This window comes from Lipotes vexillifer, unplaced genomic scaffold (assembly GCF_000442215.2).
Source record: "Lipotes vexillifer unplaced genomic scaffold, Lipotes_vexillifer_v1.1 scaffold490, whole genome shotgun sequence".
Classification (NCBI taxonomy): Eukaryota; Metazoa; Chordata; class Mammalia; order Artiodactyla; family Lipotidae; genus Lipotes; species Lipotes vexillifer.
The window spans coordinates 3874384-3894122 of NW_006796397.1; the positions used below are offsets into that span (position 1 = coordinate 3874384).

The 19739-nt window shown below is 38.4% G+C and overlaps 2 protein-coding genes across 5 annotated transcripts in view; one reads left to right on the plus strand and one right to left on the minus strand.

The window, feature by feature from the left end:
- Positions 1–7344, plus strand: part of RPL5 (ribosomal protein L5) — an 8484-nt gene extending 1140 nt beyond the window's left edge. Inside the window, exons 3-9 of the mRNA XM_007468539.1 lie at positions 223–292; positions 378–493; positions 1645–1779; positions 3086–3288; positions 4443–4620; positions 6688–6776; positions 7180–7344. Of these exons, the coding sequence (XP_007468601.1) occupies positions 223–292; positions 378–493; positions 1645–1779; positions 3086–3288; positions 4443–4620; positions 6688–6776; positions 7180–7279 (891 nt within the window). The 3' untranslated portion in view covers positions 7280–7344. The remainder of the gene's footprint in view (positions 1–222; positions 293–377; positions 494–1644; positions 1780–3085; positions 3289–4442; positions 4621–6687; positions 6777–7179) is intronic.
- A 655-nt stretch (positions 7345–7999) lies between these two features.
- Positions 8000–19739, minus strand: part of DIPK1A (divergent protein kinase domain 1A) — a 126648-nt gene continuing 114908 nt past the window's right edge. For 3 of the 4 annotated variants that reach the window (XM_007468543.1, XM_007468542.1, XM_007468541.1), the window contains 3 exons: positions 18852–18959; positions 11128–11304; positions 8000–9833 (listed from right to left, as the gene is read on the minus strand). In XM_007468543.1, coding sequence (XP_007468605.1) covers positions 9021–9833; positions 11128–11304; positions 18852–18959 — 1098 coding nt within the window. In that variant the 3' untranslated portion in view covers positions 8000–9020. The remainder of the gene's footprint in view (positions 9834–11127; positions 11305–18851; positions 18960–19739) is intronic. The other variant, XM_007468544.1, reaches the window with a different exon arrangement.

The following is a 19739-nucleotide window of genomic DNA, read 5'->3' on the forward strand; positions in this document are numbered from 1 at the left end:
CTGCTGATTCATTTTTATTTTGCTTTATAAAACTGTCAGTTTTGACAGATGGAAAGTAGAAGAAAAAGTGATTCTTGACTTCAGATTTGAAAAAGTGATGGTTGTGTCTGGATTCACTTTTGAAGTTTAAGTGTTATTTTGTTATACAGTTAACACAAATGTCAAAAGTATCAGAAGCTAAAACATTTATCAAAGTTTTAATAACATTCTTTTATCTTAAAGGGGTTTGTTAAAGTTGTCAAGAATAAGGCCTACTTCAAGAGATACCAAGTGAAATTTAGAAGACGGCGAGGTATGGTCAGGTTTTCATGTTCACAACATGAAAAGAATCTGCTTTGTAGTGGAATAGACTTTTTTTAATTACTTTTTTCTTTCAGAGGGCAAAACTGACTACTATGCTCGGAAACGATTGGTAATTCAAGATAAAAATAAGTACAACACACCCAAATACAGAATGATAGTTCGTGTAACTAACAGAGATATCATTTGTCAGGTAAGTTGTATTCTAGACGCAAGTAATGGATGGTAACCTCCACCCCCTGCTTCTGCCCTCACTGTGGTAGAAAAGTTGTACTTGGGGAGCAAAACACAACGTATGCATTAGGTCCATCTAGTCTAGTGCTTGGCACTCCAAGGAACATTAAGTGAGTAGTTCTTTTGGTAGGTCTGAAGTTGGAGCCTGGGAAATTGGTACTGTAAAAAATACTTTGAGGATCAGCTGTTTGGCAATCCTGACCCAGTTTAATTCCATTCACTTTCTAATTGGCGGGGGGCGGGGGGATTAGAGAAGTTCATGGCACTGTGCTATTTTTGTGGGGGTGGGAGGGTAAATTTGAGACCCAGTGGAAGGTTCTTGCCCATTCCAATTCCAGTAAGTTAATAGAATTTATTGTGGACTAAGTTCACTTATCCAATACTTTGAAGAGGTAGGTAGTTGTGAATGTTAAATTAGACTCTTAAGATTATTTTTATTCTTGATTACTGTTCAAAATAGGTTTTAGTAAATACTTATGAAGGTGTCTCCCATGTAAAAGACTTACAGAAAGTGGCAATTTGCTCCTAGAAGGTAGTTTTCTGGGCTTTTACAACTAGAAAAACTTTTTGTACTTGAGATTTGGAGGAGACAGGCACATTTATTTTCTGGGCAGACTAATTTGTTGGTTGTGAAGGCAATCTCTTCCTCCATACCTAAGTTCAGATAACTAAATATTAGGTTTTCTGAAACATTGTTGGACTTAGGTATGCTTAGTTTAAAAGGTGTTTGAAATAATCAGGGATTCCTTTTTGATTTTTCAAAGTGCCTCCTTAATTTACTAGCTTTCCCAGCTCAAGGTCTTTTCAGTATTTCTCAGAAGTAAGGAACTACAGTATACCTTATTCCAAAGGTATTTTAATATTCGATGTCTCTGGTAATTTGAGACTTATGTACTGTGAAATTAGTCAAACATACTTAAACTCATAAACCTACCTTCTGTAGTTGACCAAGCCATAATCGCTGAAGGTGAGTGATTTAACAAAAATCTTAAGTGATGCAGATCTGTGTCTGTTTTTTTTGTTAAATCTTTTGAAAAAGAAGGCACTTAGGAAGTAATCCACAAAACAGTGAAAACAGATTACTAACCTTTTTTTTTTCTCTTATTGTAGATTGCTTATGCCCGTATAGAAGGAGATATGATAGTTTGTGCAGCTTATGCTCATGAACTCCCGAAGTATGGTGTGAAGGTTGGCCTGACAAATTATGCTGCAGCATATTGTACTGGCCTGCTGCTGGCACGCAGGGTACGTACAAGATTACTTTAAGTGATGTATTTTGGAATTAGCTCACTGGAATTGTCTGCAACATAGATGGTTCACACATGGATAAGATACCTTCAGCTAGCTGTGGGGAGAGAGGAGTCCCTCCTGTTGCCCTGTGGCTTATAAGGGCGTCACCAGGGAAGACAATTTTATATAAATACATTGTTTAAGACAGAGATGTACTTTATAATCTGGGGAAGCCTTTTTTTCTGTTTTCTCCCATTTGTTGGGTATATCTAGACCAATAGAATTATTTTGCATTGATGGATATCTGTAATCTGTACTGGCTGATATGGTAGCCGCTAGCCACATGTAGCTATTAAGCACTTGAAATGTGTCTAGTGCTGCGGATAACTGAGTTTTTAACTTAAATATGAATAGCCGGTTGTGGCTAGTTGGTGACTATCTTGTTGGACAGATCTAGTCAGAAGTGTAGATCTTACCATCAGCATACATTAAAAATGCAGACTATACCCCACACCTTCAGAATTTATATTCTGATAGGATGTCCAGGTGATTTATATGCATGCTAAATTTTGAGAAGCAGTGCCTTAAGCTTTTGAGGCGGGGGTAGGCATTGGTGGGGGGATTCATTTTTGTTTTAATTTTTGCCTTTGGGTGGCAACATTTCCTATAAAAGGAAATGAAAATGTGATCTTACCTTATTTTTGTTTTCTGACCTTGTTTTGCAGTGGAATTGTTAAGCATGCATCATTGTTGGGGACCCACATATTCACTGGTTATAAACATGTTTGGGTTGGGACATTGTCTTATATGAGCATCTTGGTGCAAAGGCACTATAGATAACTAGCAGAGTAGTGGCACATATTAACATAATACAGTGGCAGGGTAGAGCCACAAAAGGTGTTCTCTTCAGCACAGGATCCTACTCATAATATTGTTATCAAACAAAACTGCATATGATAATATTTAATATTTGGTTGTTGAATTATAGCTAAATATGACTGAGGAAAGGTGGAGATTACTTCCCTTGAGTAAATATAAGAATCAAATTTAAGTATCATGTCCTTATTGATTGCTACAAAAATCAAGTATGGACAGTGTAGCAGATTCAGAAACTGTTAAACAGTTATACTTGTTGGTAAAATTGGATGTCTGAAATTCCTTTTTGGGGCATTTAAAAATTGATATTTAAAAGCAGATTGGGATAAAGGGAAAAAGTGATTTGGAAGGAAATTTTTTGTCAGGTCATTAAAGTTGTGAATTTTGAGATATTGTTGTTTGAATATATTCTAACAAGCATTTAGATTGGCTTCTTTGTTAATAGCTTCTTAATAGGTTTGGTATGGACAAAATTTATGAAGGCCAAGTCGAGGTGACTGGAGATGAATACAATGTGGAAAGCATCGATGGTCAACCTGGTGCCTTCACCTGTTACTTGGATGCAGGGCTTGCCAGGACTACTACTGGGAATAAAGTTTTTGGGGCCCTGAAGGGAGCTGTCGATGGAGGCTTGTCTATCCCTCACAGGTAATAATAGTATTCAAGGCCTCGTTGCCTGGACTCCAGTCCTGCACTGTTTCTAACTGGTTGGGCTGTGGAGATAACTGAACCAATTAGAGTAATAGTAGCTATCATTGTGTACCTGCCATGTGCTGGGTACTGTGCAAAGGGAACCTGGCAAGGTGGGAAGGAACTGTAACATGGTTTATAAATGAAGAGACTGGGGTTCAGGGGTAAAATTATTTGTCCAAGGTTTTAGAGCCAATAAATGGAAGAGCCAGTGTTGAAACCACTACCTTTTGTGTGTAGCTAAGTTTTGGTTAGAAATGAGCAACTTGATACCACCAGTACTCCCCCTATTTTTTTTTGTTTGTTTAATTCAGAATGAAAATTTGTTTACTGAGTTATGGGGAAATACGGACTCTAGAGGGGAAAAAAGTTTGGGAAAAAGACATAAATTTTTAAACTTTCAAACTTTCAACTGGAAATGAGTGTAGGCTTTCCTTAGGAGCTAATAAGTGGGTTGTTTCAATTTGGTTGTTCCCTTGGTTTGAGTTAATGATTGTTATTGTTGAGTAGATACATCTTAAGGTGATTTATTAGCTTAGGAATATTTTAGTGATTGGTGATTTAACAACCAAAAACTTTTTCTGGCTTGCCTTTTTTGGGCGGGGGTGGCAGCAGTGGTGGTGGTGGTGGTAGTTGTTGGTGGCGTAAGCTATAAAATGTAACCTAACTGGAACTTACTTTTATGATGTAGGGTGGGTTTTTTTGGGGGGGGGGTTGGCTTGGCAATCCTCATTCAAGTCACCTGTTAAATGTGATCTGGAACAAATCACTTATTACCATGTACCCTGAGGCACCACTGAGAAACTGTAGGATTTAGGGAGAGTAATTTTGAAACCCTTTGCTATGAAATAAGGAGAACTAACTTTATAGTGGCCTTGGTTCATTTAATGGTATTTAAAGGTGCTTGTGGCATGATTTTCTATCCTGGAATTCAAAAATTAGCTGCTGAATGATGATATCCCACTAACTGAGCAGTCAGTAGTTGGTTCTTTGGTTGCATATGATGCAATTAATTGTTTCAAGACGGGACTGATGGCAGCTACTGAAATGAATTCCTTCTAGTGAACTGAGTTCAACGAGTATATACTAAAACTTGGAAAACTTTATTTCAGTACCAAACGGTTCCCTGGTTATGATTCAGAAAGCAAAGAATTCAATGCTGAGGTACACCGAAAGCACATCATGGGGCAGAACGTTGCAGATTATATGCGTTACCTGATTGAAGAAGATGAAGATGCTTACAAAAAACAATTCTCTCAATACATAAAGAACAACGTAACTCCAGACATGGTAAAAATTTAACTAAAAATACCTGTATTGGTAAATTTATAGAACCAGGTTTCCTACCTGTTTTGAGTGGGTATGTTAATACAGTTTTATTTCAGGTTAACAGTTAAAAGTTGAATATGGGCATGTTAAAATGAAATTGGGATGTTGGACCTAGGGTAGGTTAAAAGACAAGATACTATTATGAGGAGCTGGACTTGTCAACATGCTTTTAGGAATCTTTTAGATGCTGAAGGATGGCAGGCTTCAGGCATCCAAATCTAAAGCCTTTGGTGGCTTTTATGCATTTGGCTGTTCTGTATTTATAAATTTCATTCATGTGGTCATAATCTACTCCAATAGGAGGTGCTAGTTACTAGACTTTACTCCTTTTGAGGTCATGGGGAAAAAAGGTTCTTTCTTCATTTTTAGCAGATAAGTGTTATGTTCTAGACTTTCTCAGTGTCTCAGGCATGCACACAAAAAGGGAGATGTACAGATTCTATCACTGGTTCTGTGTGATGTTGCAAAAGTGAAGGGACCCGTGTTTTCAAAAGTCAGTTTAATGTTGCAAAGTTTATCACCCCTAAAGTTGAGTCTCAGGGCTCTCTCTGTTAATACATTGGGGTAATTGATGATGACAGTGCGAGTTTTGATAGTGAAGGCATAGAACACAAAAATCACAGATTATTATAAACGTATTGCAAATACAGAATTATATGTAAATTGATACATATCAAGTAATTGTTTTTATTAGGTTCTTTTCTGTTGCTGCATATTTTGTATCTGGCATACCTATGTCTGAAAATTATTTTTAAAATAGTTATAATTGAGGGAAAGATCACTTTCTGTTTTTGCATTATTTTCCTTTGCTAATGAGCTTTATACAAATGCATGTAGTAATTGCATTTTAAAAAATTTATTTTTGGTTGCGTTGGGTCTTCGTAGCTGCACACGGGCTTTCTCTAGTTGCGGAGAGCGGGGGCTGCTCTTCCTTGTGGTGTGCATGCTTCTCATTGCGGTGGTTTCTCGTTGTGGAGCACGGGCTCTAGGCGTATGGGCTTCAGTAGTTGTGGCTCGTGGGCTCTAGAGCACAGGCTCCGTAGTTGTGGCACACAGCCTTAGTTACTCCGCGGCATGTGGGATCTTCCCAGACAAGGGCTCGAACCCATGTCCCCTGCATTGGCAGGCGGATTCTTAACCACTGAGCCACCAGGGAAGCCCAGTAATTGCATTTTACTCACATGGAATGAGTAGTTTTAGAGACCTGGATTTCCTTGACTCATTCTTTAGGAAGGCTGTAGTTGTTACTGAATTTCACACATTTTACAGTTTCTCTTCATGACTTGATCTTCCATGTGATCAATAGTCATTTGAGGGGTGGGTATTAAAACACTTCAGAGAGTTGCAGCATTGTTTTTTGTTGAATTTTAGAACAAAATTCTCATTAATGTTTCTAATTGGATGGCGGTTTTCTAGGGAAATTTGGGCCTCTTTCTGACTCCACAGAGGCCTGATACTGCTGCCAGATACTGGTGATTTGTGGTAGTAGATCAAGAGCTTCCTGGTATGGGATCCTGGGAATAACTTTTGAAAAGACCTATCAGAAATCAGTGGGAAATAGAAATATGGGGAACGTGGGAGGACAGAGATGTATTTGGCAGTTGCTTGTTAGTCCATATATTTTTCATCTTAACATTTTAAATGCTGGAATGTATCCATACTTGAATGAAAGAATTTAGGTCAGATGGTTTTAAATGAGCATAAAATGTGTTTCTACAGCAAACAGTTTGCTTTAAACTTGAGTGACTCATGAAGTATAGCTGAATTATTCAGAAATACATGCGAATTTTTCTTGAGGAAGATTGTTATGTTTTGTGAATAGTGTCAATTCATGTTGCTTATGGTAAAAACTGGGACTTTCTTAGGAAAAGATGGGTTACAAAAAGATACCAATATTGACCTAGTTTAGCTCCTTTTGAGACTCTGGCTTAGAAGGACAAAATAGAGCAAGCAGTAGAAGCATGTGTTTTATTACTGTTTAGGGCATATGAAATGAAACCAAGTACTGTTTGCTTTGCTTTGTTTCAGATGGAGGAGATGTATAAGAAGGCTCATGCTGCAATACGAGAGAATCCAGTGTATGAGAAGAAGCCTAAGAAAGAAGTTAAAAAGAAGAGGTATGTGCTTTACTGTTTTTTGAAGAGAAAGAGGTTGGGAGGGGTTCCTGCCTTGTTTCATCTCGCTCAGACTCTGAGTGAAGTTGTGCAAACTCGATCACTAGCTCTGCATGATGTTGCAGAGGTGAGGGGAACCAGGTTTGCTAAAGTAATTGTGGTGATAGAAATGTATTAGCCTTGGATGCTACCGAGGTGGCCCATTCTGTCCCAGTACATTGTAACTGTCAATTACTGCATTTTTTAATAGGCTAACTAAGGAAGAGAACAGGTATTGGACTTGGGATTATTTGACCTCCATTTTATTACAAAGTGTGTCTTTTTCAAAGTTAAATATTCTCTATCCTTTTTCGCTATGGTTTTTAAAATTTATGTCCCTTTCTCTTCTTTTTACCTTGTTCTGTAGGTGGAACCGTCCCAAAATGTCACTTGCCCAGAAGAAAGATCGGGTAGCTCAGAAGAAGGCAAGCTTCCTTAGAGCTCAGGAACGGGCTGCTGAGAGTTAATAAACCAAACCACAATTTCCATGAAGATTTTTCAGATAAAGACAGTAATAAACTTATTGAACAAGTAGCTGTTTCTGTGTTAAGCTCTTGTCAATGAAACTGTGGGAAGTACCTGAAATTGACAGTATTTTCCTTCCAGAAACAAGTGTAGCTTTTTCCAGAAAATCTTACATATTGCCTCAAAGTTCATACCTTGGGCATCTGTTCTTCCTGACAGGCGTTATCCCTTCAATTGTATGATGTGCAGCTGTTCTTAAAAAGTCTGGCAAGCAACAGACAAACCTTCCCCTAGAAATATTTTTTCCATTCATTTATTGTAACCACATGATGAGTTGGAAGAAGAAGTACCTTCACAGTTTACAATTTTAAAGTAAGTGAAACTGATGCTACTCCATGGCTTTAGTTCTTGAGAGAGAGCTGTCCAATGAAGGTCATATAATTTTAACACATTTATCCAGATGAAACCTTTGAGCAGAAAATACTGGTTCTTTTTTTATTTTATTTATTTTTTTACTTTTGCGGTACGCGGGCCTCTCCTGTTGCGGAGCACAGGCTCCGGACGCGCAGGCTCAGCGGCCATGGCTCACGGGCCCAGCTGCTTCGTGGCATGTGGGATCTTCCCGGACCGGGGCACAAACCTGTGTCCCCTGCATCGGCAGGCAGACTCTCAACCACTGGGCCACCAGGGAAGCCCGAAAATACTGGTTCTTTAATTATAAGAAGAGGTGTTTCGTTTTATGGAGTTGAAAGGCCAGATCTGAATAAACACAAAAGAGAGGAGCAAATAATAACCATTGTATATCAAGTTTACATGAGAAAAAGTGTTAGGTGGATACATTTACATGCCTCTTGAGAGAAACAGTCCTTTGGCCAATAGGGAATACTGTTTGTTTGAAAATGGAAAATTAGTAATAGGAAGTTTATGATTTCAGAGTCCTGCTCTTAATGTCCCACTTTCTCATAGCTCAGATTCAGGATATGTGTACCTGTGTTAGGTCTGTGGCCTAAAGATATGAGTTTTGAAGACCAGTTGGCTGGCTGATACTGATACAGACCCTTAAATCTAGGATGATGAACTCATCCATATTCAGCCTCTAAAATTGGCAATTATATATTTCCAAGTAGAATGCTTCTGATGGGTTTTTAGTGGGTAAGAGCCACTCAAAACTTTCTGAAGCCACATAAAATGTGATGTCTAAATGAGTTAAGTGTATTTATAAGAAACCATGCTATTAACCCAACATCTGTTTATAAAGGAGTAATTTTAATCTACCTGCTTTGCAGTCTTAATTTCTGTTAATGTGCAAACTTTACCATGCTGAGACATTAGTAAATTTATAAATTTTCTTTTTTAAACAGCAGCTTCAATGCAAACACAATTTCCAGCACTGATATTTTGGCTAACAAATCTACAAAATACTCTGACCGTTGATGTTTATGGAATGAGGCTTTTCACAGCATTATTTTAAGTCATTAGTCAAAATAGTTACACAGTGAATGTACTAGGAAATGTACCAGCGTTTCTAAAAGGGCAGGAATGAATATTTTTGGACCTTTTGATCCTATACCTTCTGCCATTACTTCAGCAATCAACATGTATTTTAAGATGATGGCTTCCTTAGGATCAGGGGAAACGAGTTTTGTGATAACTGGCAAGGATTTGAATCAAGCCATTTAGAAAAGTTCAAGATTTTCTGTTGAAGTGCTAAGTTTCTTAAAATGGTCACAATGTCCAAATGAACTAAGAGTCGTTTGTGTAGGAAATTTTCTTCCACAGTAATGTTTTTAGGTTATTTAGTATCAAAGAATGTTCCATTTCCATTTGATTTGCTGTGACTTTGAGAGCAATACAGGAATACAGCTGCTTTTCTAATTCTTCACGAATTTCAACTGGAGCACCACGCAACAGGTAGTCTTTGAGTAACTGACAGGCTTTTGCCAAGTTTGGTTGGATCACTTCTGAGGTACACTTCATTGTACTCTGATCACAGCTAGTTCGACAATCCGTGCCATAGACACAGTCCAAATCAGACTCACAGTGACGATCCTTTATAAGTTCTTTCAGGTTTGTCTCTGGCACAATTTTTCTCATGTCCACCATTTTCAAATCATACTTATCATTATATCCTAGGTTTTTGGCACTAGTATCGCACATGAGGAAGTTTCCATAGGGGCCATGGAAAACATCTTCCACAAATTCTAGAAGTCCTATGGCTATTTTAGCCTTTCTAGGCCATGATGGTGTGAACAACTGATCCATGCTTCTTCTGAACCCAGATGGAATAAAAAGTTCAATGACCCATGGAAGGCTTATTCCATAAAGAGAGGTATATTCAACACTTTCCATCACATAGAGATCACCACAGAATCCCATTAATTTGGGGGTATGTTCTTTATCTTGAAGTATTACCATGAGAAGAAATTCATTTAATTGAAGAAGTGCCCATGCTGACTTTGCTTCTCCCAAGGAAACCTGGCCATCTTTGTCTCCATCAGCCACTGTCAAAATGAGATTAACCAGTTCAGAGAGGTTGCCTTGGTCACCCAACTTTGCCTGTAAAGATAAGAATTTGGCTAATTATACAGAAGCAATGAAAAATATGAATCTCATATGTAACATACTAACTTCCTTTACAGGGATAATTACCATGCTAAGTAATAATCTTGCTACTGAATACCCATAGGAGACTTAATACCTTTCCAAATATTTATGTTTGCTAAGTGAGTCAGAACTGTGTTTTATGTACTTGAGGTGAAACCCACTTTGCTAAGTATATTTGTTATATAACATGTTATATAATATGTTATATAACATGTTATATTTGTTATAGCCACCTTAACGCCCATAGCCGCCTCAGACCTTGTAGATAAATACAGTTAACCAAGCCATTAATTAATCTTTGTCTTATTCATACACTTACTTGCAAAATTGCAGTGTAATTTGCCCATATCCAAAGTTAACGGGTCAACTACAAATTATTTTCTATTTTGTAATTGTTATTATTTTATTCAAGGTGTTCCAATAATGAATGCTACAAGTATTTCCCTGTGGAGACTCTCTGGCATAAAACAGTCTAAAACTGTAAACTGGTCAAAGAAAAGAAAGATTTTGAGTTAAAATATAAGAGCAATAAAAATGAGAAGAAGATTCTTTCCAAAAGTGTGATTATTTTCATTGTTTTTTGGCCGTGCCACGTGGCTTGCGGAAGTTCCCTGACCAGTTATCGAACCCGCACCCTTGGCAGTGAAAGTGCCGAGTCCTAACCACTGGACCCAGGGAATTCCCAATATTTTCATATTTCTATTTAATCTCTATTTCTTTAAATTAAAAAAATAATTTGCAGGCTTCCCTGGTGGTGCAGTGGTTGAGAGTCCGCCTGCTGATGCAGGGGACACGGGTCCGTGCCCCGGTCTGGGAAGATCCCACATGCCGTGGAGCGGCTGGGCCCGTGAGCCATGGCCGCTGAGCCTGCGTGTCCGGAGCCTGTACTCCACAACGGGAGAGGCCACAACAGTGAGAGGCCCGTATACCACACACACACACACAAAAATTGCAATCAGTCTACTAATTTTATTTCACCTTTTTAAAAAAAGTGTATCAGTTTTAATGTCAAGCTATAGAGCAGCCCATCTACTTAATGAACTCTCACATCTGGACATTTTTAGCGATAGTAAGTAATGTTAAACACCCTCCATACATTTTTTTCTTTTCTCTGAATTATTTCCTCAAGATAGAGTCCCTGATATAGGTCAAAGAATACCAACATTTTTATGGCTTAGAATGAGGTCCTGCCAGCTTCCAGAAGAGTACCACTTCACACTAGCAACATGTGAATGCATATACTTACTTTAAAGAGACTGTAGACCATTTCTTTGAATTTCTGTACAGTAGTTCCCCTAGTTGGCTTATCAAATAGCACTATTTCTTTCCTTGGTTCCAATTCAGTTCCAAAATCAAGATGAAGTGCTTGTTCCATTTGACATTTCACAACACCTGGTAGATTATCCCAAATCCCTAAATACATCTGTGAAAATAACAAGTTATGCTTTAGGCAGAGTAGAAAACTCTAATCTACCACGATATTTTTAGTGTCCTCCTCTTAAAAAAACACACAAGCAACAAAACCGAGATTGAGCTGACCTTCTGAATTGCAAATTTGAAATCATACTTCAAAGCTTTTTTCCTTAATTTTTTTAAATTATAAAAGTATTGCATACCTAAATATATATATATATTTGACCTTGGTCATCAGTTTTATTATTTTCCATTTTTTAAATTGTAAAATATCAAAAATAGAAAATTTACCATCTTAACTATTTTTAACATACAGTTCAGTGGTATTAGATTCATGAGGTTGTGCTACCATCACTACCATCTGTCTCCAGAACTCTTTTCATTTTGTAAAATTGAAACTCTCTACTCCCTGTTCCCCTTCTTCCCCCAGCCCCCAGCTCATCACCAGTCTACCTTCTGTCTTTATGATTTTGACTACTCACTCTAAGTATCTCATATAAGTGGAATCATACAGAATCTGTCCTTTTGTGACTGGCTTATTTCATAATGTCCTGAAGGTTTATCCACATTGTAGCATGTATCACAATTTCCTTCCTTTTTAAAGCTGAATACTATTACATTGTAGGAATATCCCACATTTTGCATTTCCTTTCATTCACTGATTGACACTTGGGTTGCTTCCATGTTTTAGCTATTGTGAATATTATGAACTTGGATGTACAAATATCTCTTCGAGATCCTGATTTCAATTCTTTTACATATATACCCAGAAGTGGAATTTCTGAATCATAGGGTCATGCTACTTTTAATTTTTTGAGGAGCTGCCAACCTGTTTTTCTCAGCGGCTACACCATTTTACATTCCCACCAACAGTGGGTTCCAGTTTTTCTGCCTTATTGCCAACACTTGTTATTTTCTGTTCTTTTTTTCCAGAATAAACTCACAGAGTTTTATTTTACTGAGCAATGCTTGTCCTGCGTTGTTTTACCACTTGTCAATATTTCACACTCTCTATACAACCAGAAAATGATTCCAAGGACACGTAGCAATCCTTCTTTTCTGGTTTTTTTGATAGTAGCCATCCTGATGGGTGTGAGGTGGTATCTCACCGTGTGCTTTTTTTTCTTAGTTCTCCAACCATGGATTGAACCCAGGCGTCGGCAGTGGAAGTGCCAAGTCCTAACCACTGTACTTCCAAAAAATTCCCTAATTGTGGTTTTGATTTGCATTTCCCTAATGACCAGTGATGCTGAGCATCTTTTCATGCACTTATTGCACATCTGTATACCTTTTTTTGAGAATGAATCCGGCTGTTTGTTTTTTTGTTGTTGAGTTTTAGGAGCCCTCTATATATTCTATATATTAATCCCTTATCAGATATATGATTTGCAAATATTTCCTCCCATTCTGTGAGCTTCTTTTTTATTCTACTGATATTGTCTTTTGATGCACAATATTTAAAAATTTTCATGAAGTACAATTTGTTTATTTTTTCTTTTGTTGCCTGTGGCTTTGGAGTTATATGCAAGAAATAACTGCCAAACTCAATGTCACGAAGCTTTTGCCCTATGTTTTTTTTTTTGTTTTTTTTTTTTTGTGGTACGCGGGCCTCTCCCTGTTGTGGCCTCTCCCGTTGCGGAGCACAGGCTCCGGACACGCAGGCTCAGTGGCCATGGCTCACGGACCCAGCCGCTCCACGGCATGTGGGATCTTCCCAGACCGGGGCACGAACCCGTGTCCCCTGCATCGGCAGGCAGACTCTCAACCACTGCGCCACCAGGGAAGCCCTGTCCTATGTTTTCATCTAAGAGTTTTATTTATTTTTTATTTTTCAAAATATTTATTTATTTATTTATCTGGTTGTGCCAGGTCTTAGTTGTGGTAGGAGGGCTCCTTAGTTGCAGCATGCATGTGGGATCTAGTTCCCTGACCAGGGATTGAACCCGGGCCCCCTGCATTGCGAGTACAGAGTCTTAACCACTGCGCCACCAGGGGAGTCCCTAAGAGTTTTATAGTTTTACTTCTTACCATTAGATCTTTGATCCATTTTGACTTAAATTTTGAGAATGGTGTGAGGTAAGGGTCCACCTTCATTCTTTTGCATGTGTATATCCAGCTTTCCCAGTACCATCTGTTGAAAAGACAGTCCTTTTCCTATTGAATGGTCTTAGCACCCTTGTCAAAAATCATCTGAGGGACTTCCCTGGTGGCACAGTGGTTAAGAATCTGCCTGCCAATGCAGGGGACACGGGTTCGATCCTTGGTCCGGGAAGATCCCACATGCCACGGAGCAACTAAGCTCACGAGCTACAACTACTGAGCCTGTGTGCTGCGACTACTGAAGCCTGCATGCCTACAGCCCGAGCTCCGCAACAAGAGAAGCTACTGCAATGAGAAGCTCATGCACCGCAATGAAGAGTAGCCCCTACTCGCTGCAACTAGAAAAAGCCCGTGCACAGCAACAAAGACCCAATGCAGCCAAAAAAAAAAAAAAGAATCATTTGACCATATATGTGAGGGCTTATTTCTGGGCTCTCTGTTCTATTCCATTAGTCTGTATATCTGTCCTTATTCCACTACCACATTGTTTGATTACTGCAGCTTTATAGTAAGATTTAAAATCAGGAAGTGAGTCCTCCAGCTTTCTGGTATTTTTTTCAGGATTGTTTTGGCTATTTAGGGTCCCTTGAGATTGCATACGAATTTCAGGACTTTTTCTATTTCTGCAAAATATTGTCTTTGGGATTTTGCTCAGGATTGCACTGAATCTTGATCACGCTGGGTAACATTAGCATCTTAAAAATATTGTCTTCCAATCTATGAACATGGGATGTGGTTACATTTGTTTATGTCTTTAATATCTTTCAGCAATGTTTTGAAATTTTCACTGTACAAGTCTTTCACCTCCTTGGTTAAGTTAATTCCTAAGTATTCTTTTTGATGCAATTATAAATGCAATGGTTTTCTTAATTTCTTTTCTGGATTGTTCATTGTTAGTGTATAGAAATGCAATTGATTTTTGTGTGTGGACTTTGAATTCATTTATTAGTTCTAATGATTTTTTTGTGGAATCTTTAGGTTCTTCTACAAATAAGATCATATCCTCTATCAACAGAGATAATTTTACTTTTTCCTTTCCCATTTGGATGCCTTTTATTTCTCTGTTTAATTGATCTGGCCAGAACTTCCAGTACTATGTTGAATAGAAGTGGTGAAAGTGGGCATCCTTGCCTTGTTCTTAGATGAAAAGCTTTCAGTCTTTCACTATTGAGTATGATGTTAACTGTGGGCTTTTCACATAAGTGTTTTTAGTATGTTGAAGTTTGCTTCTATTCCTAGTTTGCTGTGTGTTTTTATCATGAATTTTGTCAAATGCCTTTTCTGCATCAATTGCGATCATCCTTTTTTTCTCCTTCATTCTGTTTATTTGGTGTATTACACTGCTCAATTTTCATATGTTGAACCAGCAAAAGTTAATAAGGATTAATGTGGGACTTCCCTGGTAGTCCAGTGGCCAGTGGTTGGGACTCCGAGCTTCCACTGCAGGGGGCATGGATTTGATCCTTGTTTGGGGAACTAGGATCCTACATGCCTCATGGCGCAGCCAAAAAAAAAGAAGGACTGGTGCTAGCTCTTCTTTAAATGTTTGGTAGAATTTACCAGTGAAGCCCACACGTGCAGGGCTTTTCTTGTTGGGAGGCCTGATTACCAATTCAGTCTCCTTACTAGTTATAGGTCTATGCAGATTTTCTATTTCTTAGTAGGTTTTTGTGTTTCTAGGAATTGGCCCATTTCATCTAGATTATCCAATTTGTTGGTGTACAATTGTTCACTGTACTCTTGTATAATCTTTTTTATTTATGTAGAACTGATAGTAATGTCCCCGCTTCATTTCTGATTTTAGTTATTTAAGTCTTCTCTGTTTCTCAGTCCATCTAGCTAAAGGTTTGTCAAATTTTGTTGACCTTTTCAAAGAACCAACTTTTGGTTTCATTGATTTTCTTTATTATTATTTCTTTATTATTGTTTTTCTATTCTCTATTTCCTTTATCTCTGCTGTAATCCGTAGTATTCCCTTCCTTCTGCTAGGTTTGGGTTTAGTTTGCTCTTCATTTTATAATTCCTTATGTTGTAAAGTTTGATTGTTTATTTGAGATCTTTCATATTTCTAATATGTTTACAGCTGTAAATATAATTTTTTAAAAGTCAAATTACACAGAAAGATGAAAGGAAAAGTTCTATACCCATTTCTCTAATTCCCAGAATTAGTCACTATTAACTATCTAGCTATTTATCAAACTAACATTATATGGTGCTTTACTCTGTGCTACAGTCTACTAATTTATCTTACTCCCTATAACAACCTTATGCAGTAGATACTTTTATTATCCTGATTTAACTGATAGAGAAACTGAAGCAGAAAGAAGTGAAGCAGCATGATGAAGGGAATACAATAGTGGCAAAGCCAACATATTAACCCAGGCAGTCTAGTCATGCTTATATATAAAAAACAAATATGACAATATTAATTGGTAATGATATTAATCACTCCTCTGCGTCAAACCCTCTAATTCAATCAGAATAAAGTCCAAAGCCCTTTTCATTGTCTGCTAGGCTTCTTATGAGCTGGCCTGCTTCTCCAACCTGATCTTTACCACTTACTCCCTGGGTCTCTATATCCCATCTACATGTGTCTTCTCTATGTTCCTTGAACCTATCAGCATTATTCCTGTTTCATGACCTCCTTCACTTGCTGTTGGTTTTGCCTGGAATGCACTCTCACCGATCTTCATATGGCTGGTTCCTTCACATCATTCAAGTCTCAGCCCAGATGTCACTTTAGGGAGGCCTTCCCCAACCCCCTACCTAGAATAGATCCCTCTTCCATCACAGGTCACTCTCTAACCCATTACCCCATTTTATTTTCTTCACAGCCATTACCAATGTCTGAAATGATCTTATATCTTTTTAAAATTTTTACTTATTTATTTATTTATCTATTGGCTGCGTTGGGTCTTTGTTGCTATGTGCGGGCTTTCTCTAGTTGCAGCGAGCAGGGGCTACTCTTTGTTGCAGTGCACGGGCTTCTCATTGCAGTGGCTTCTCTTGTTGCAGAGCATGGGCTCTAGGCGTGCGGGCTTCAGTAGTTGTGACATGTGGGCTTCAGTAGTTGTGGCTCGTGGGCTCTAGAGTGCAGGCTCAGTAGCTGTGGTGCACGGGCTTAGCTGCTCCGTGGCATGTGGGATCTTCCCAGACCAGGGATCAAACCCGTGTCCCCTGCATTGGCAGGCAGATTCCTAACCACTGCACCACGAGGAAGTCCTTGAAATGATCTTATTTCTTTATTGACTCTTTTATCATCTGTCCTCTTTCACATGAAACATAAGGCATATGAGGCCAGAGGCTTTGTCTGTCTTATTCCCCATGGTCTCTCCCAATGCCTTAAGCAGTACCTAGCACATAGTAGATACTCAAATATTGGACTTTATTTCAGAAATCCTCTTAAACATGGCTAGTAGTGTAGACTTAAAATCTATTTTAAATTTCTATAAGATGAATGAGTATTTATATTGGAAATTTAGAAATAATTTGAAGAAAAAAGATGAACATAAAAATCATGCAATATTCCACTGCCCAAGGATAACCAGTGTTGATTGTTTTTTCTTTATAAATTTATTTATTTTATTTATTTATTTTTGGGTGCATTGGGTCTTCCTTGCTGCGTGCAGGTTTTCTCTAGTTGCAGCAAGTGGGGGCAACTCTTCGTTGCAGTGCAAACCTGCTCTGCAAGTTTCTTAACCTTGAGACCTCTCTTGCTTCAGTTTCTTTAAAAATAAAATGGAAATAATGATAGTACCTCTTTCATAGGGAGGTTGTGAGGATCAAAGAGAAATACATGAAAAGTTCTTAGAACAATGCTGACATATAGAAAACAATATGACAAACACCTGTGTACCTATTATCTTCACAACAGACCTTAACCTTTTGCCATATTTGCTTCATTTTTAAAAAAAATTTATTTTATTTATTTATTTTTGGCTGCGTTGGGTCTTCATTGCTGCACGTGGGCTTTCTCTAGTTGCAGCGAGCAGGGGCTACTCTTCATTGTGGTGCGTGGGCTTCTTATTGCGGTGGCTTCTCTTGTTGCAGAGCATGGGCTCTAGGCATGCAGCCTTCAGTAGTTGTGGCACGTAGGCTCAGTAGTTGTGGCTTGCGGGCTCTAGAGCACAGGCTCAGTAGTTGTGGCTTGCGGGCTCTAGAGCACAGGCTCAGTAGTTGTGGCACATGGGCTTAGCTGCTCCGCGGCATGCGGGATCTTCCCGGACCAGGGCTTGAACCCATGTCCCCTGCATTGGCAGGCAGATTCTTAACCACTGTACCACTAGGGAAGTCCCTAGGAAGTGTTTTTAAAAAGATTTAAAAAGAAAGTGTTAGAAGGTTGATTGCACTTGCTTTTACCTTAGGATATCGTGCTACTTAATTGCTTAGAGATCTGTTCTAGAATCTATTAATAACGAGTGATGGAAGCTATCAAGTTATATCTTTCCCGTGGATTTTAACTTTTTTTAAAAATAAATTTTATTTATTTATTTATTTTGGCTGCATTGGGTCTTCATTGCTGCACACGGGCTTTCTTTAGTTACAGCAAGCGGGGGCTACCCTTCGTTGTGGTGCGCGGGCTTCACATTGTGGTGGCTTCTCTTGTTGCGGAGCACAGGTTCTAGGCGTGCGGGCTTCAGTAGTTGCAGCACTTGGGCTCAGTAGTTGTGGCTCATGGGCTCTAGAGCGCAGACTCAGAAGTTGTGGCGCACAGGCTTAGTTGCTCCGTGGCATGTGGGATCTTCCTGGACCAGGGACCGAACCTGTGTCCCCTGCACTGGCAGGCGGATTCTTAACCATTGCGCCACCAGAGAAGTCCCAGTTTTGACGTTTTGTTGTATTTTCTTCTAGCACAATGGTGTCCTATTGTTTTAATTTATATTTCTTTGATGATAGGTGAGGTAGAACATTTTTTTCATTATGCTTATCAGCTATTTATAGTTCTTCTTTTGTGATTTAGCTCATCCTGTCCTCTGCCCATGCCTCTAGTTTAATTCTTCATTCAGGTATGAGCTCAAATTTTATCTTAGAAAGGTCCTCCCTGTTCACCTCTTCTAAAGCATATTTCTACCCTCACCATCCCCTGCATTTTTCATCAACCCACCCTGTGTACAACCTATATAAAACACACCACGTTCTGTAATTTCCTTTCTTGTTTATTTATCTATCAACTGTTTATGTTACCCATCCCTCTGGAATAATGTGACTCACAGGGAAGTTATCTTGTTTATCTTAATCACCACTATTTTCCTAATAGCTAAAACAGTGTCTGGAACATGCTGGGAACAGGGGATTTATAAACATCTGTTGGATGAGTGAATCAACGCATACACAATTGAAGTATTTAAAATGTCCTAAAGTTCTAGTTCAAGAATGCTCTTAACAATGCTTTAATTTAGTTTAAGGTAAAATCAGAGAGCACCATAAATCTGGACTGTTTATTCATAATGTCCATACCTGATTGTTGGGCTTGGTCGATAAGCATTTTCCAAAGTAAAGAGTTTCTGTGACACAAAGGCTATTACATGCAGGCCCATCAATAACTCCAGTCTTGTACTTGTCACACTAAAAACCAGGAAATAGAAAAGTAGTTAATAGAAAAATGTTCTTAAGAAGAAACATATTAAAATATTTGCAAATTAAGCAATTGACAAAGGATTAATCTCCAAAATATACAAACAGCTCATGCAGCTCTATGTCAAAAAAACAACAACCCAATCAAAAAATGGGCAGAAGATCTAAATAGACATTTCTCCAAAGAAGATATACAGACTGCCAACAAACACATGAAAGAATGCTCAACATCACTAATCATTAGAGAAATGCAAATCAAAACTACAATGAGATGTCACCTCACACCAGTCAGAATGGCCAACATCAAAAAATCTACAAACAATAACTGCTGGAGAGGGTGTGGAGGAAAGGGAACCCTCTGGCACTGTTGGTGGGAATGTAAATTGATACAGCCACTATGGAGAACAGTATGGAGGTTCCTTAAAAAACTAAAAATAGAATTACCATACGATCCAGCAATCCCACTTCTGGGCACATATCTGGAGAAAATCATAATCTGAAAAGATACACGCACCCCAGTGTTCACTGCAGCACTATTTACAATATCCAAGACATGGAAGCAACCTAAATGTCCATCAACAGAGGAATGAATAAAGAAGATGTGGCACATATATAATGGAATATTACTCAGCCATAAAAAATAATGAAATAATGCCATTTGCAGCAACATGGATGGACCTAGACATTATCATACTAAGTGAAGTAAGTCAGAAAGAGAAAGACAAATGTCATATGATATCACTTACATGTGGAATCCAAAAAAAAGATACA